Genomic DNA, 16,885 nt, shown 5'->3' on the forward strand with positions numbered 1-16,885 from the left:
CATGAGTCTTTCCTAAAAGACAAATCCATGATATGCTAGTCCCATGCAGTTTTTTGCTTTCAGTTCTAATCAAGATAATCTGGTATAAACTGTTGCACCTTGTAAATATGAACTTCAAAAAAGTTTTATAATGCAAAATAATGGTATTAAAAATGTGATTTAAACAATGTGATTAAGGCATGTGATAAATCGCAATTACAAAATTGTTCAGCAGCCCTAGATTTACTGTTTTAATCTGTTGTTGAAATGATTTCAGATTTGGTGAGGAGGCATCATGAGTTGTTTAGGACTTGTATCTATGAGTTGAAGACTTGGGACTTCACCTTTGACTTGGGACTTGAGTGCAAAGACTTCAGACTAACTAAGATTTCACTGTGTGTTATCGCTCTAAACATCTATCTCCTTGTTTCTGTGAAGTGTTTGCCTTTTCATCTAGCTACCTCTTACTGCTGCTGGCCAGATCAATACAAGGTGTAGGTGGATCCTGCTTGTCGGTGGCAGGTCAGATATGTTAATTTATGAATATTTTACAATGTTGACTGCAATCCACCAAATCATTTTCATTTTCAAATAGATTTGAAAAAATGCTATTTAAATGGTCAGTTCCACTAATTATTGTTATTGTTATTATTATTATTATTACTTCTGTTTTGCAGGAATGAGTATGGTGGCTGATGTGTACAAAGATGTCGAGGAGAGAGGACGTGCAATGGGTATATCGTTCACTGGTTTGGCCTTAGGATTAATAGGTATGCAAACAGACAGCAACCTATTCTTCAGTGTTCACAGAATTACAGCATTTCATTATTTTCTTCTACTTGAAATACCAGCGCATGTTAAACACTCATTTGGGGTCAATATCTGTGCAAATGGATAAACTAAAAGAAATTATTTGAAATGGCATCGATCAACTGAAGACGAGATCTGCATTAAAACATATAAAAATAGTAGAGTTGATTACAATAGCTTTTGGATGAGGAGCTGGCATTATAAATGAAATCATTATGATGAAATTGAGACTGACTTTGACCTTTTTACTATGTTAGACATTTGTGTGAAATTTTGTCATAATTAGCGGATGAATTCAAGAATTATGACTTAAAATGACGTTTGGTGAAGTCTCAGTGACCTGGACTTCTAAACCTCAGTTAAGTGGATGTGTGTATAAAATTTAATAAGATTCCTTCAAGGCCTTCCTGAGATATCACAGTCAAAAAATTAGATGGATACAACATCACACTGACCTTAACCCTTTAACTATGGCCTCCAAAAATTAAATCCATTTCCCCTTGAGCCCAAAAGGACGTTTGTGCCAAATCTTATGCCAAATTTGTGCCAATTACATTCAGATGGGAAGTGAACACGAATCACGTTCACAGGAACAGGTAGGCCTGAAGGATGGTAGGACAGACGTATGGACAGAAGGACAATCCAAAACCATAATGCCTCGCATTTGCAGATATATAAAAATGGATGGATGTTCTGAAAATACCCAATAACAAGGATCTTTTAAATTATTTACTTCTTTTAAACTGCCCTCCTTATGTATTATGCAAGTTTTCCTTTGATAGAAGACATTAACTAGCATGGAGTTTTGATTAATTTAAGGGGGCGTTTTCCACATTTTCCACTTACTACATTATTCTTCTACTCCAATGTTTAACTTTCTCAATTTGAGTTGTCAATGATCTCTTTCTTATGTTGAAGCTGGCGCTCCTTTTGGCAGTGTGATGTATGAGTTTGTAGGAAAGATGGCTCCATTCCTGGTCCTGGCGGTCATCGCTGTGTTGGGTGGAGGTACTGTGGAATGTTGTACATATGATTAAACACTTAAAAATTCTTTACAATCCGACTGGAAAAGAGATAAGTCAGAAAATTTGGTTTGGGGTTGTATGGGGCATAGTAAGTGTATAACATACAATAGTTGTCAGTCGGCGCACTCTCACTTTGAAGTAGTGGCAGTAGTGGCAACAAGAAATCCCAGCAATTTACTGGATGGAGGGCAACTACAAAACTTGAGCAGTGCATGCATGAGGTACAGGTACGGGAAGACCACTTTGACAAACCACCCACATGCAGAACTACATGATAGAAGTTTATGGACTTTTGTATTTTAGAAAATAAAAAAAAGAATCATCTGCTGACTTTAAAGCAAATGTATTAAGTATTAAGAGCCTGTTTTACCCTCCACACACAGGTTTACATGTCCTCATCTTTCAACCCTCGCAGGTGCAAGCAAAGGTAAAGGGACCTATTAAGTATAAGGAATACTTTATTGAAGACCTGTTAAATAAACAACAAATAACATAGATAATCATAATAAATAAATGACTGAATAAATGAAGGTTCTAAATCTAAACAGTTTTTCATTATCATTATTTTAATCAATCAAAAAACTATTTATTACAAAATAAATTATTTCAACCTTTTCCTCTCTTATGTTACAGATGGAAAAAGGGACTCCTCTCCTGACTCTCTTAAAGGATCCATACATCCTCATTTCTGCTGGTATAGAAATGGCCTATAGTATACATTTACAATATAGTTGATACTGACTACATACTGACTGTGATTTTAAATACTAAACTCAGAAAAAGGAAGTAACAGGAAGCATACTTAGTGATATAGTAATAGAGTAATAAGTATGTTCTATTAACTCTGCTTTCCAGGAGCCATATGTTCTACAACTATGGTTATTGCCACAATAGAGACATCCCTTCCTATCTGGATGATGAAGACCATGTGCGCTAGCCAATGGCAGCTAGGTATTCAAGATAAATCTATGTTATGCTGACACTATTGTGCTTACAGCCCATGCTCACATTATTCAGTGCCAAATTAAATAATCTTCATGTATACACTACAACTGCAGCCCATTATCACTCTGAACTTGTCAAACAGTCTGCATTGAAGGGCGGGACTTAACAAAAGGACAATTGCAATTTTGAATAAGTCATAATCTGATGGTGCCAGTGTTCTATAGTCGTGATGTGAATTTATGACTATACATGGCAGTTCACCAGAGATGAGATAACCCTCAGCAGTAATTTAAACAATAGATTCCAATGTGTTAGTAACTTCATATTCTGTGAAAATGTTTACTACCAAATATGAGAGTCAAACTACTGTATATTGTATCTTTTTCTGTTGCTGTCATATTCCAACTCATGGCTTCTTTTTGTCAGGCACAGTCTTCTTGCCAGACAGTATATCCTACCTCATTGCATCCAACATCTTTGGTTACCTGTCACAAAAATACAGTGGAAGGTATGTTGATCTGAGTCTGAAAGCATAGTAAGCTGTTTAAGTTTCTTCATGGTTTTTGATATCTCAGTACTACCATATACATTCTGTTAATGCCATGTTGTTCATCTCTCACAGTTGGATATATGCTTTTGTTGGAATGATTATGGCGGGAATAACCACCATTTCTGTGAGTCTTACATACATATTAACTCTTTGGATTACAGCCTCCAAAAACAGTATTTTTTTTGTTTTTGTAATGATATTAAAAGATTAAGAACAAAGAATAACACATTTGCAGACATCACTTCTGGCTCCAAAAATCCAATCATTTACTGGCTGTAATCTTAACCACATAGACTGTCATACATTCTGTCCAGCAGCCATCCTATAGGACTTTCATTTTGCTTGTCCAGATTAAAAAAAAATATTAAATACATCAAAAAGGAAAAAAAAATTAAACCAGATGTGAATTGGTGTATACAATTTTTTGATGATCTTGTTAGGCTTTAATCCATGATACTGTAAATTTCTTCCTTTAAATTTCAGTTTGGATTTTCCAAGACCATTTGTCATTTGCTTGTTCTGAATGCATTTGTTGGATTTTCAGTCGGTAAGTAAGTCATGCCTAATATTTGCTGTTAAACTGATAAATAATTTGTTAGTTGAAATAATCATTACCTTGTTCTTCCAGGCACAGTGGACTCCTCAATAATGCCTCTTTTGGGTTACCTGGTAGACCTGAGATACATGCCAGTATATGGTACAGTTTATGCTATTGCTGATGTTGCAGTAAGCACTGGATTCTGTATAGGTAAGCACAGTACTCGCATGCAGCGATGATTCCATGATGAACTTTAACCAGTCTCAATGGAAGTTGATGAGGGCGGTATACTGCTAGGTAGATGGGTAGCTAACCACGGAGGAAGTATACCTTCCTATAAATTCTGATGACTTCTTGGCTTATGGGTGGGTATAGTGTAAACAGAAAAGAGATGGGTAAGCCCTGGTTACCTGAGTTTAATCTACACTAAACTACTGCTGCCAATAGGTGGTGTTTGTTGGCTTTGGACCAAGTCAGACTAGCCATTTCTTGCGTTTGTGCTAAGCTAGGCTATCTGTCAAGCGGTAGTAGCTTTGTATTTGCTGTACAGAAATGAGAATATTATCAAACTAATTACTTTGTCAGCTTTATCGGCAAGAAAGCAACTATCCATATTTTCCAGAATGTTAAACTCTCCTCTTACTTGACAGGAAATAATAACCTTAGAGCTGTAAAAATCTTTAAATCCCTCAATTAGATCTGTAGTATGTTTTACTTAAACCTTTGATGATGGCAGCTTCTGAAAACACAACAATGGGGTTTAATCAGCCATAGGATTTTGTGAAATTACATCCATGCTAATTAAGAGCATCAGTAGGTGGGTTACAGATTTTCCACAAAACTTAAAAAATATTTTCAAAATATCGATAAAATACAATTACGTGATGATGGTGTTTCTCATGGGACCCATAAAAGCAAATGTAGTGTTTCTGTTGCAGTTTTTCAAAATATAGCCTTTTCAAATTGCCCAAAATACCACATCATTCAAGCATAAAAACTTTGACATGTTTCCATTAGGCATATTTTTATTTCATTTTATACAATTTGAGGGTAAATTGAACATTAATTTTATTGAATGTTGTCTCATCTGTCAAAAGGTCCAGCTATTGCAGGTCCAATAGTGGCATCAGTTGGCTTCCCCTGGCTCATGGCCATAATTGGAACAATAAATATAATGTACGCTCCACTCTGCATCTACCTTTTCAGTCCATCTCAGCGGGAGGAAAACTTGGTGAGAGCTGGGGGAAAAAAACACATGATAAAGAATTTTGTTTTACATACAACACTTGTCAAAACAAATATATTGTATATTTTACAATTTATCCCAAGCTTCATATTGCTTGGGTGTTACTACAGAGTTTACCAATTTGTAGTCAGTCATTAATCACTTTGTCCTGTGTTCCAGCCTATATTGAAAGAAAATTAAGTGTTGGGATCCCTGGACATCACTGGACGTGTTCACTGTGAAATGTTTGATCGGACTTGTAAAAGTATTTCATGCAAGCTCAGCGCACTCAAAATAGCAGATGAAGTCCTTCATTCTCAATGTTGAAACTCATCAGTTTCCCCATAATCCTACCGGTTATCACACTTCAAGTTTTCACTCACTATTTGTCAATGTGAGGGGAAAGCCTCTATGGAGCTGCAGCCTAGCTCTAATCAGCACTTGAGGCATACTTAAAGCAAATACAGAACTTTCTCGAAGATGACTTTAGGGTCTGTAAGGTTTTTGGTTAATAAGGTCCCCACATAAACCTGACAAGTTTGCATCAGCAGCTAAAACGAACTCTGTAAGCTAACTTTGTAAGCAACATGGAGCAACACATTGAACTACAAACTGCTCACAATGTTGGAATAAAGAGTGACCAGTTCTCTCTTATCTGCACCACTAGAAATGCTGCAAGGACTGTATCGCAGCAATCTTCTCTCTCTATTTCTCTTCTTTTTCAATATAGCCCTATTGTTTATCTTGTGATTTTTGAGAGTCAAACATGTACAGTATGTATCAACATAACAAAATGAGGTATACCAAAATACTGTATATGTAATACGACACTTGTGCCCACACTTATACATGTTGATCTAATACTTTGTACTTTGTACCAACTCTTCTGAGCTAGGATTATCCACGACAGACATATGCCAGGTAAGAGAGCAGCATTTAATGTAACCTAATTTCCTATTTGTAAATTAGCAACATCAACTGTTGCTAATTGTTAGGACTTACACATGCTAGACAAATATTTGATGGCTGTCATTGTCTGTAAAAACTTGACTTGATACTTGATTACTTGTTTACTTTTGTGCTGTATCACCTACACTGTTTAAACTATATACTGTTTATGAAGATGGACGACGCGTCCCCACTTACTGACGGCTATGCTTCAGTGTACCAAAGTATTCAGGAGACAACATCATCTGGAGCCAGAGTCCACACAGTTTTGATCTCCACGATGAAGGAGTTCCTGCCAAAACACCTGTCTGACAAACCCCTATTGTGCCGTTGAACATGAGCACACGGATTGGCATACACAGCTGTCATTCATGGTGAAAAATCCCCTTTTATTGTATCAAATTGTTAAAAAACAAATTTATCAGGAAAAGGAACACTTGAACAAACATTGAGATTACCACAACCAGTGGCATGTCCAGACTTTTCTTTACTGGAGTGGCCCAAGTGGGCACTGACTTCTGCAGGGGTGGCTTCAAGTATGAGCAGTGCTGCAGGCACGCATGTCGGTATAGCTTTAATTTCCATTTTCGTCTCCATTATCTATACCTTCTTTAATTACCATCACTGTCTTACATTTCTGTTTATAGTTTAGTATAAAAGATTAATAGACCTACCAGTCACAGGCTCATCACATATTTGATCTGTTCCACCACTAGTACAGGTCAGATGGCTAGTTAACAGGCTTGTTTGCGACGAGAGTCACGATGCCTTGAGAGTGGACATATCAGGCAGCAGGGGGCAACAACAAAGAACTGCAGTCATGCTGGACAGTTTCCACCACAGAGTCTCTTAATGGGGAGTCTGGTGTAGAGCAACAACCAACAGCAGCTCTGCTCTGTTCTCTGCTATGTTCACATTTTAGAGCATGTAAATATTTTTCTCATTATTTCACCCATCTTAATATCTGTGTAATGCACCCTTTAAATAGAAGGAAAATACTGTTCAGTTGACATCAGGCCTTGCTGCTTCAAAAAAGCAATATCATGACCAGACCTCATTTTAAGACTTACACAGTGGGTGCAAGCAAGTTAACAATAATTTGACATCCTGTACCATGTGAGACCAAATTTTGACATTTCATACCCTTTTTTTTTGTCCTGATGTCAACAACATGACATTGAACTATTTCTGTTAACTTCTTGTTTCCATGTGTCATAGGTAGCGGAGAGGTTAACCTTTTCTTTTGATCAAATTTGTTCATTTTTTTTTTTCAGTTTCTGTCAGTTGGCTGTTTTTGTTTGTTTGTTTCTTTGGTTGGTTGGTTGGTTGTTGTTTGATTTTCTTTTCAAAGGTTATTGCAGCTTTGTTGTTGTTGTTGTTGTTGTTGTTGTTTTCATGTTGGACATTGTTCACTCTGAATATACCCTGAGTGGCCACGTTATTAGGTACATCTATACAAGCCAGCTCATTTTACAGGTCCAGAAACTTCAAATGTTTTAAGAGTTTAATAGACATTATCCTGGAAAGTAACCATGCAAAGAGTAACAAATTGTTACTAAAACAAAGGTGACTTCGTACTGGACACGTCTAAAAAAGTAATTCTAATCAATGGCTGAACTATTGCTTAAATAGAATAAATTAGGGTATACAAGCTGAGGCAAGCATCTTATGCTTATGAACATATGAACACATCTGAGACTAACAATGTCCAATTATGCATGCTATGTTTACATATTATATGAACTATTTAGGGACTAATGCTAACATACTATGGAAGAATATTTTTGTTAGCACAATACATTTATTTACATGGCAAGTTTTACATGCTATATGCTAAGTAAAAAAGAAATGAAGAAAGAATAATTTATGTAGCTTTTTATCACGAAACATTCAGACACATTTGGTGACTTTAGTTTTATTTCTTGAGGCAGCAGACAGATTTGTTGGCAGTTAAGTTGTTCCCAACCCAAACTATCAATCATATGTGATTTTCCCTCACAAATTCATGATATTTTGACTGATTATGGTTTTAGTTAAAGCAGAAAATGAGTGTGAAGTGACAAAACAGCAGCCAGATGAAGAGGAGAGACACTCTTCATTACGTTTCTGAGTGGATGCATTGAGATTTGGCTCCTCTCCGGGTCAGACAGATGTGTGTTTGGTCTCAGATGGTCTCCTCGATGACCTTGACGGTTGTGGTGGTGGTGGAGGAAGAGAGAGAACCACCTGAAGATCTGAGAAACAGAGACATCACAGAAAGTTAAAGAAATCTGTTTTGCTATGATCTATATCAGAAATGAATGAAGTTAGTGTTGAAGCTAATCAAAACTCTCAGTTCAACGCTGAGGTTGGACTGGTTTACCAGAAATGGAAATGTTGGACATTAGATCCCTTCTGATCCCTTCTTACCCGCTGCCCTCTCCGTCCAGCAGCCTCCTGTACTCCGCGATCTCCATCTCCAGTCTGCACTTGATGTCCAGCAGCATCTGGTACTCCTGTCCCTGTCTCTCCAGGTCGGCCCTCAACTGCACCAGCTGCTCCTCCATACTGGTCACCTGCATCTGGTATGATTGCAACTGCATGGCGTAGCGGTTCTGGATGTCAGCCAGTGAGGCTTCACTGGCCGCTTTCTACAGGGAGACAGATGAGTTAGAGGACAAAAACTGGACCACTGAGGGACCAGATGTGAGCAAAAACACATGATTAGGTGTCCAAAAAAAGCAATCCACAAGGTATAGATTTGAACATATTACCATCTCAAAGTTTGTTATTGTTACCACAAGGACACCCAAGAGACTATACTGTCTCTATGTGGACACCTAGGAGTCTTTATTGTCTCTATATGGACACCTGGGATTCTGTTACATTTCTGCATGGACACCTGAGAGTCTTTATCATGTCAGTGTGGACACCTGGAATTCTTTATTGTCTCAACGTGGACATCTAGGAGTCTTTATTGTCTCAATGACACATACACTTTGGATCAATAGTTCCTCTTCTTGTAAATTTGTATTTGGACACCGGGGAGTCTTTAGCATTTTCAGTGGATTCCTTTGAGACTTTACTGTCTTTATGTGGAGACCTTTATATTGTCTCTATGTGGACACTTGGGAGTTTCTCATCTTCACATGAACAACTGGGAGTCTTTATGTGGACACCTACAGGTCTTTGTTGTCTCTATTTGGACACCTGAAAGTCTTTCTTGTCTCTACATGGACAATTGAATGTCTTAATTGTCTCTATATGGATACCTGGGCAGCTTTATTGTCTCCATGTGGAGACCTGAGAGTCTTAATCATCTCTAAGTGGACATAGGGGAATCTTCATCATGTCCAAGTGGACAGATGGGAGTCTTTATTGTCTCTCCATGGTAACCTGAAAGTCTTTCTCTTCTACTGTATGTGAACACCTGTGAGTCTTTATTGTTTATATGGACTCCTGGGGGCCTGTTTTGTCTACGTGGACTTGACTTCATTGAGGGTCACTTCATGCTAACAAAGATAGAATTAGTAATTGGATAATCCTAAAAACTGACACTGCCTATGAAACGGCAACATTGATTGATTGATTGATTGATTGATTGATTGATTGATTGATTGATTGATCTCTGTGCTCTCACCATGCTGAGCTGTGACTGGAGCTCAATTTCCAGAGCCTGAAGCTGCTTCTTCACCTCCTTCACCTCCGAGGTCGTTGATTGTATCGTCATCTCCACATTTGCCACCTCCTTATTGAGCTCCTCCGACTGACAGAAGGAGAGATGTGGTCAAAATACATCAAACAAAACATGCATGCTGATGTTCTACTTTATCACAGTTTTCACGCCCACCTTTTCCCGGAACCAAGCCTCCAACTGTTTGTTTGTCTTGGCGTTCATGGCCTCGTAGTGTTCCCTCACTTCTTCTAGGACCTGGTTGAGGTCCTGCTGAGGACCGGCGTCCACCTCCACATTCACCTGACCGCTCATCTGATTTTTCATGGCTAGCAAGTCCTGCAGTCGGAGGAAGGGGGAGGTAATATCAGAATTGAAACTGACTAAGAACCCCTTTAATAATAAACAATGTTTTGGTTGAACCTATTTTATTAAGCTTCTATATTGCCTGCAATTCAGTTTTCAGAAGTTAAATTTAATGCATCCAAAACATTGCGGTTATAAAAAAAACAAAAAAAAAACAAAACAAGAGAAGTAAACTGTCTGAACAAAGATTGTCAGTTAACAGAACTCTTCTTTTTAGAAGTTTTGTAAAACTCTGTTACCTCTTCATGGTTCTTCTTCATGGACTCGAGCTCATCCTTCAGGCTGACAATCTGCATGTCCAGGTCCTTCTTGGCCACACCCATGTCTCCTAACAACATCTTCAGCCCGGCGATGTCGGCTTCCACTGACTGACGCATTGACATCTCATTGTCATACCTGCACGTACGGGATCACATTAGGGTCAAAAACACAGAGATATTCAGCAACAGCTATTAACCTGTTATTTATTGTATAACAGTAAAACAATGAGGAGCATCCAAAAATAAAACAATATAATGCTACAGATATGGTTAAAAATTCTACATTTTTACTTGCTCTATAAATCTTTACTACATATTCACAAACTTCTTCACAGGATTATAAAGGCTCTGAAGGGATTTCACAGCATATGTTTTTTCAAACTTAGAATCTGATTTATTCTTATATAAACCTGAATAATATCTGACATGTTTGCACTTGTTGATTTTTTTTCTTTTGGTGTGTGTGTGTGTGTGTGTGTGTGTGTGTGTGTGTGCCAGCAGAGGGTGTGATGCTGCTGATAATAAAACACTGGAGACCCAGTATCTATTTTTAGTTATGTGTCAGAATTGTTTGCCTTTTACTTTGCATTATTTATGTGTCATTTATAAATATTGTTTAGGTTTCTGTTTTTGCAGGAAAAAAAGGCAAGGATAAATAAAAGAATGAGGTACTAACTTGAGTCTGAAGTCGTCCTGAGCCAGACTGGCGTTGTCGATGCTTAGCATGACATTACCTTTGAGGATAATGGCATCCTTAATCTGAAAACACACAAAAGCAAAACATAGTAAAGATGTTATATCACCAGCCACAATGGATACATAGATAGCATTAATCCTGCTTCTGCTACAGCACACACCACATGATGCCAAAGGGATCCAATTATTAACCAAAAGTGAAATGTACAAATCCATGTGACTCTAGAGATTTACATGTACTGTAATGACAACTCATAAAAGAGTATTGGTATACAGTAAAGTGCACCATATTTACTTTAAAAAAAAAAAAAACAGTGCTGTAACTCTGAGTAATTTCAGACATCACCCATGAACTCGTGAGCTTGTTGTGTGTCATCAAAAGGCCTGAAAATACATGTTTCTGATGTTGCCTTTATTAAAAATAACCCCAAAACATTTGTTGTTTCTGTTCCTTGAGACGTATTTTATAGGCTATAGCATAACACCGCTGAGATACAATGAGCTTTTCATTTTCTTAATGATGATAAAGGATCAAATTTAACTTTATTCTCTTAATTTTTGAGTCCAAAATGCTTCATTTACATTTCAAAAGTAATACTGTAATAGAAACTGTAAGATAAATATAAAGATTTTTTTTTTTGAGTCTCAGCCACCAATGAGATTGTACGGCATCATTTCTCACCAGTGTGACTCGACCAATCACAGTGGTTTTTTTTATGACACAAAAATAAACCTGTTTAAGAAGGGGGTTGGGGGTGGGGTGAAAAAAGAAAACTCATTGGTCATGTTGTGGTGAAATCTGTAATAGTGAGCTGCGCGTAAGCTTCACCCTAGGTTATGAGGGTGTAGTCGACATCACTGGAGCCTGACAATAACAGCCACATGACTCCACCCAATCACAGCAGGTAAACTAATAAGGATTTATTAAGTACTTATTATTCTGTTATGTTTACTCCATGAAAGGTAAAAGAAAAGGTATTACAGTTCAAATGACGTTTCATTTTGTCCAAAACTTGGATCTGTGGGAGAGAAAATCTGCTTTTCCAGAGTATTTGGAGAAAAAAAAATTCATTAAACAATTATTAAAGTGTTACTGGGTTTGTCAGTCGACAAATATTTCAGCCAGATAAAAAAAAAACATAAATGCAGAATTTGGGGGAAATATTAAATCAGCTCTGCTTGCACACCAGGCAGTCTGTGTGCAGCAGCTTGAGTTTTTCGGGCGTGGCAGCTTCACCTGGATCACTTACACGCAGGTGTGGTCGACCTATTTTTATACAGCGACATCCATCTGATCACTGGGGGCCCTAATTCACTTCTCACTGCTTCAAATTACAAAACCTTGTCTGTAATTGTTGGGCTGCTTTCCTCTTTTTACTGTTGTTCTTGATTTTTGTTTTATTCTCAAATTCATGAGATAATGATTCCTTGTTTTTTCCAAAACGCTTGCCAGTTACTAGTACAAAACAACTTTGTTAACTATGGATACCTCACTCAATTAGTTTGTCTTGAGTTAATTTTTCCTCTATATTGCTTTTCTTTTGTGGTTACATTTCGAAAATGAAATGACCGTTTCCCATGCTGCCCCTCTTCCTCACCTTGTCCTGCAGTTCTGCGATGACTTCAAAATAGTGACTGTAGTCCCTGGTGCTGGGTCCAACCTTGTTCTCCACAAACTGCCTGATCTTCAACTCCAACTCAGCGTTAGCCTTCTCCAGCGCCGCCACCTTGGCCAGGTAGGCGGCCAGGCGGTCGTTCAGGTTCTGCATGGTGAACTTCTCGTTGCCGATGAGGCTGTCATCTCCCCCGAAGCCTGCACCACCACCGACACCTCCCCCGAAGCCAAAACTTCCACCACCACCTGCGCCAAAACCTCCACCTCCACCACCACCAGAGGCAAAACCTCCACCAAAGCCATAGCCACCGCCGCCGCCGCCGCCTGCAGAGAAGGTCCTGCTGGCCTGGGAGACCCTAACACCACCACCTATTGGTCCTCCTGGCATGCTGAATGAACTCATGCCTCTGCCATAGGATGATCGCCCCATTCCAAGGCCACCACCCATCGTGGTCCTATGTGAAAAGCTCATCATGATGGAGTAATAAAAGAGGAGGTGTGTGTTGGCCTGTCTTCTCAGGCGGAGGGTTGTAGGAGAGAAGAGAAGTGAGGAGAGATGGATCAGTTTGCTCCTTTTATAGGTGCTCAGGTGGGCCGTGCTGCAGGTGAGGGGAGGGGTGATGATCCACACCCCCCAGAGGTGGAATGTAACCCAGTACATGAAGTACAGCACCAAGGTATGATTTTGAGGTACTTGTATTTTTGGTCATTTCATGCCATTTTTAATCTACTGCTACTTCATACTTCTGCCCCACTACTTTAAGATGAAAAATTCAACTCTACACTGCACCACATTTCCTTCATTGTCATTACACCTCAGCAGGATTCCTTATCTGATCAGGTTATACTTGTGCAAGAGTTCAGGTCAGTGTTTAAACAGTTACATCACATTACAAAACTGGTTCTGCCATGTTTTTTCTGCAGCACAGAAATATTGCAAAAATTAGTTTCACTTCCGCCAAAGTAATTTATAACCTCTCAGTCAGAAGACTGTAATGCAGTTTTTAGGCTTTACTCCAACTTAAAATCTGCTGCCAAACAACAAACAGTCCTTTCACATTGCACCAATTTTAGCATCAATACAGATGCTCCTAGTTCAGCTGCAACATTAAAATGATGAATGAAATAAGGCTTTGTTAATTATATGCCAGAAATATACATTATTCTGAAATGGACCACTCTACATGCAATGTTACTTTTGGTACTTAAAGTTTATATAGATGTGTTGATTTGGCATTATTCCTTAGACTTGTTGATCTTGACTTGACACCTGTCTATGGACCTGTCCATTTTGACTTTTGCATTAGTGTTTTGGCTGGTTGGTCTTGACTTTGCACTAGTCTTTGGTTTTGACACTGAACTAGTCTAGGCTTGTTGGTCCTGACTTGGCTCTTGTCTATGGGCTTGCAGGTCCTGACCTGCCACTAGTCTTGGGACTTATTAGTCCACTATGATAGTCTTCATCAAAAAATGTACATTTGATTGAGGCAGCCAACGCCCATCGTCATTCCAGATCAAAGCTGACGCCCTCTAATATTGTGTAGTCTTTTCCCTGCATGAGACTAGTACCAGCCAACGAGTCCCAAGACTTGTGCCAAGTCACGACCAACACGTCCTAAGAGTGCCAACTAAAGACTTGAGAATATTTCACGTATTTTTACGCTATGTATATATATATTTTAGTGCATGAACCTGAGATGCTTATGTACTTGTAGTTAAGGATTTTTTATGCAAAACCTTGACTTGCAATGAAGTACTTTCAGGTTGTTGATTTTGTCTCAGTGGTCGAAGAAGTACTCCAATTTATTCCTGGTGTGAAAATACCATTACCACAGTGCATTTCTACTTGGTTACAAGTACACACTTCAACATCCAGAATGGCCCATTTCAGATTAGTATGTTTTATATTATGGGATTGTAATTTTTGATGCATTCGTGCAATTATCACTTTGAAGTTGCAGCTGGTATTTATTAATTACTGATAGGTTGTACTCATTACCTGAATCTGCAACAAAAGCTGTCAAATTAAACTAGTTGATTAGAAAGTAGCATAAAATACAAACACTCAAGTACATGTAACTCAAAATGATAACAACTCACGGTTCTTAAGTAAATGCAGGTTATTGCTATCTGTTCCGGCTGGTACTTTAACTTCAGAATATAAATACTTCCCCCACACATCCCCTCTCGGCTGTGTGATATAACACTCAGTATCTCCTCGAAAAGTAGATGCTTTTAGTGCTGGCGTTGCAATTTTTTTCTGAGAGGACAAAGAGCTCACAGTGATGGCAACAGCAACAAGTGAAACGCCCTCTGGCACCGAGCTCCCACCTGAATGACAGCAACCTAATTCAGTTGTTCTATGTGGGAAACCGCCCTTTGGCTGACAGTTTGTTTTATTGTCATGGTAACCCAGAGATTATCACGGCTCTCCTATGTTGTGCAGAAAGCAGCTTGTTGTATGAAGTCTCAGCTGTGGCATATTTTTGTGTTCCTATAGTGTGAACCTTTTGAACCCAAGGATTTTAGATTCTACATGTATTTCTAGGTAGATTAGTAATCTAATACTGCATAGTAAAGTGTATACTATGTTGGTATTCTACATGCAAAATTAGCTAAAGTTAGTGGAGTAAAAATACAATATTTCCCCTTGAGGTGTACCTGAGTAGAATAGCATAAAAATACTGAAGAAAAGTACAAATATGTCAACTTTAGTAAATGTATTACATTACTTCGGGTATGGTTTCAGATAGTTGGTTTTGTTTTGTATCTGGTTTCTACCCAAATTCATTTATTCATCCACCGCCAACAAATGCTGTACTAAGTCTATCATTCACAATCTCTGAGAACACTGTGGCCTCTCTCTGACTCTACAAACATCTGCAAAGACAACAAACTGTTTTGTGTTTACATTAACATTAAGAGAAGGAGTGTTATTTTAGATGCCTTCAGCATCTACATTGAGAGTTAATCCATTGAGTTGGCAGCAAAGTGAGATCTGATCCGTGGAATGAAAAGGTGTGGATCTGATTGATGGGCAATGATCTGCTGTCACATGTAAGAGGCTCATGCCTGCAGCCAGTGAAGCACTTATCTTTGAATGATGGTGTGATTTGCGGGCGTCTTTGTCTCTGCATGCATGAGTAGCTGGTATATGAGCATTAATACCTCCTATATGGACATTTTTCACCTGCAGGTAGAAGCCTCTTTGCTCTCTGCAGCTTCAAATTGTCGATTCAGGTTTAATTTGGATTTGATTAAAAACATGTTATGACATCATTTTGATAGCACATGAGCCAGAAGGACTGATATGATTTATGTTATTACTCAAAATAACTGGCAACTAATAAATTCACACACAGGAACAACATCTACATGAAAATTGGACCGCCCCGCTCTATCATAGCTGCTTTTACTCTGACCAAAAAAATTACTTGTTTAAATAAGAACCCTAGTGCTCCATAGCTTGATTAACCCACAGAAGGCAGGAGCATCTGGTGGCTCAGTGGATAGAGCACGCACCACATGTACAAAAGATAGTATCCTTGCTGCAGCGGCTGTGGGTTCAACTCCAGCTCACAGCCCTTTGCTACATATTATCCCCTCTCTCTCCCCCTTTCATGCTGCCACTCTGTCCTATCCAAAAATAGCAAAAAAGCCCCCCAAATTAAAAAAAAAAAAAACCTACAGAAGGCAGCACTGCTGTGGGCCTTTTGTGTTCCTGAACGCAGTTTTACAACTAATTTAATGCAGATATATTTAAGTGTAATATTAATTGAAATAGCAAAGGTGGTAGAGTTACATTTTGACAAAGGGTCTCTCTGTAAGACAAAACATCAGAACTGAATAAAGATACAGGAGTATTAATAGTAATACTTGTAGTAGTAGTAGTTACATCTTTATTTTGAACATGGCAAATAAAATAAGACAATAAACAATAAAACATAGGGAAGAAAAAAAAAACATATTCAGACAGCAGGCATAAGTATTTCAGGTCCATAAAGGAGTGTGAGTGACTTTAAAATTAAAACCCTTTCCATCTCTGTTATATTTGATCAGTTAATCAAATTATCACAAACTGGAGGTCAAAGGCTCCTTTACAATTGTTTGTTTTCTGTTTTCTAGTCTAGATATTTGTATAATAATAAAACAACTGCCAAATCAAGTAAAATGCAAAGATAAACAAATTCCAAGATAAACACCGAGTCAAGACCAGCATGGCCATAGACAAGTGCTCGGTCAAACCTAACAGTTCAATAGGCAAGTGCGAAGTCAA

The 16,885-nt window shown here is 38.3% G+C and overlaps 2 protein-coding genes across 2 annotated transcripts; one reads left to right on the forward strand and one right to left on the reverse strand.

Moving 5' to 3' along the window:
• Positions 1 to 324: 324 nt before the first annotated feature.
• Positions 325 to 6,354, forward strand: LOC121956198 (synaptic vesicular amine transporter-like). The gene is made up of 12 exons (XM_042504334.2): positions 325 to 501; positions 657 to 749; positions 1,708 to 1,797; positions 2,198 to 2,241; positions 2,448 to 2,508; positions 2,670 to 2,765; positions 3,186 to 3,267; positions 3,382 to 3,433; positions 3,793 to 3,856; positions 3,938 to 4,057; positions 4,945 to 5,078; positions 6,196 to 6,354. The coding sequence occupies exons 2-12, from the start codon at positions 659 to 661 to the stop codon at positions 6,352 to 6,354; spliced, it is 993 nt and encodes a 330-aa protein (XP_042360268.2). The 5' UTR covers positions 325 to 501; positions 657 to 658.
• Positions 6,355 to 7,919: 1,565 nt separating this feature from the next.
• LOC121956365 (keratin, type I cytoskeletal 13-like) lies at positions 7,920 to 13,160 on the reverse strand. Its single transcript, XM_042504540.2, has 7 exons — positions 12,593 to 13,160; positions 10,975 to 11,057; positions 10,278 to 10,434; positions 9,850 to 10,011; positions 9,640 to 9,765; positions 8,430 to 8,650; positions 7,920 to 8,254 (listed from the first exon to the last, which is right to left on the reverse strand). Exons 1-7 carry the CDS (start codon positions 13,082 to 13,084, stop codon positions 8,185 to 8,187), a joined length of 1,311 nt encoding a protein of 436 aa, XP_042360474.1. The 5' UTR covers positions 13,085 to 13,160; the 3' UTR covers positions 7,920 to 8,184.
• Between the last annotated feature and the right edge of the window lie 3,725 nt (positions 13,161 to 16,885).

The sequence above is a fragment of the Plectropomus leopardus genome, chromosome 18 (genome assembly GCF_026936395.1).
Source record: "Plectropomus leopardus strain MGB_pleo_1.0 chromosome 18, ASM2693639v1, whole genome shotgun sequence".
NCBI lineage: Eukaryota > Metazoa > Chordata > Actinopteri > Perciformes > Serranidae > Plectropomus > Plectropomus leopardus.

Bases quoted from the DNA above. Each gene is read 5' to 3' on its own strand.
- LOC121956198 (XM_042504334.2), top strand. From the start codon at position 659: ATGAGTATGGTGGCTGATGTGTACAAAGATGTCGAGGAGAGAGGACGT. The intron at 3,857-3,937 runs GTAAGTAAGTCA...TTGTTCTTCCAG, and splicing joins ATTTGTTGGATTTTCAGTCG to GCACAGTGGACTCCTCAATA. The intron at 5,079-6,195 runs GTGAGAGCTGGG...CTGTTTATGAAG, and splicing joins CTCAGCGGGAGGAAAACTTG to ATGGACGACGCGTCCCCACT.
- LOC121956365 (XM_042504540.2), bottom strand. From the start codon at position 13,084: ATGATGAGCTTTTCACATAGGACCACGATGGGTGGTGGCCTTGGAATG. The intron at 11,058-12,592 runs GTGAGGAAGAGG...GTGTGTTTTCAG, and splicing joins TCGCAGAACTGCAGGACAAG to ATTAAGGATGCCATTATCCT. The intron at 10,012-10,277 runs GTAACAGAGTTT...CTCCGACTGCAG, and splicing joins TGAAGAAGAACCATGAAGAG to GACTTGCTAGCCATGAAAAA.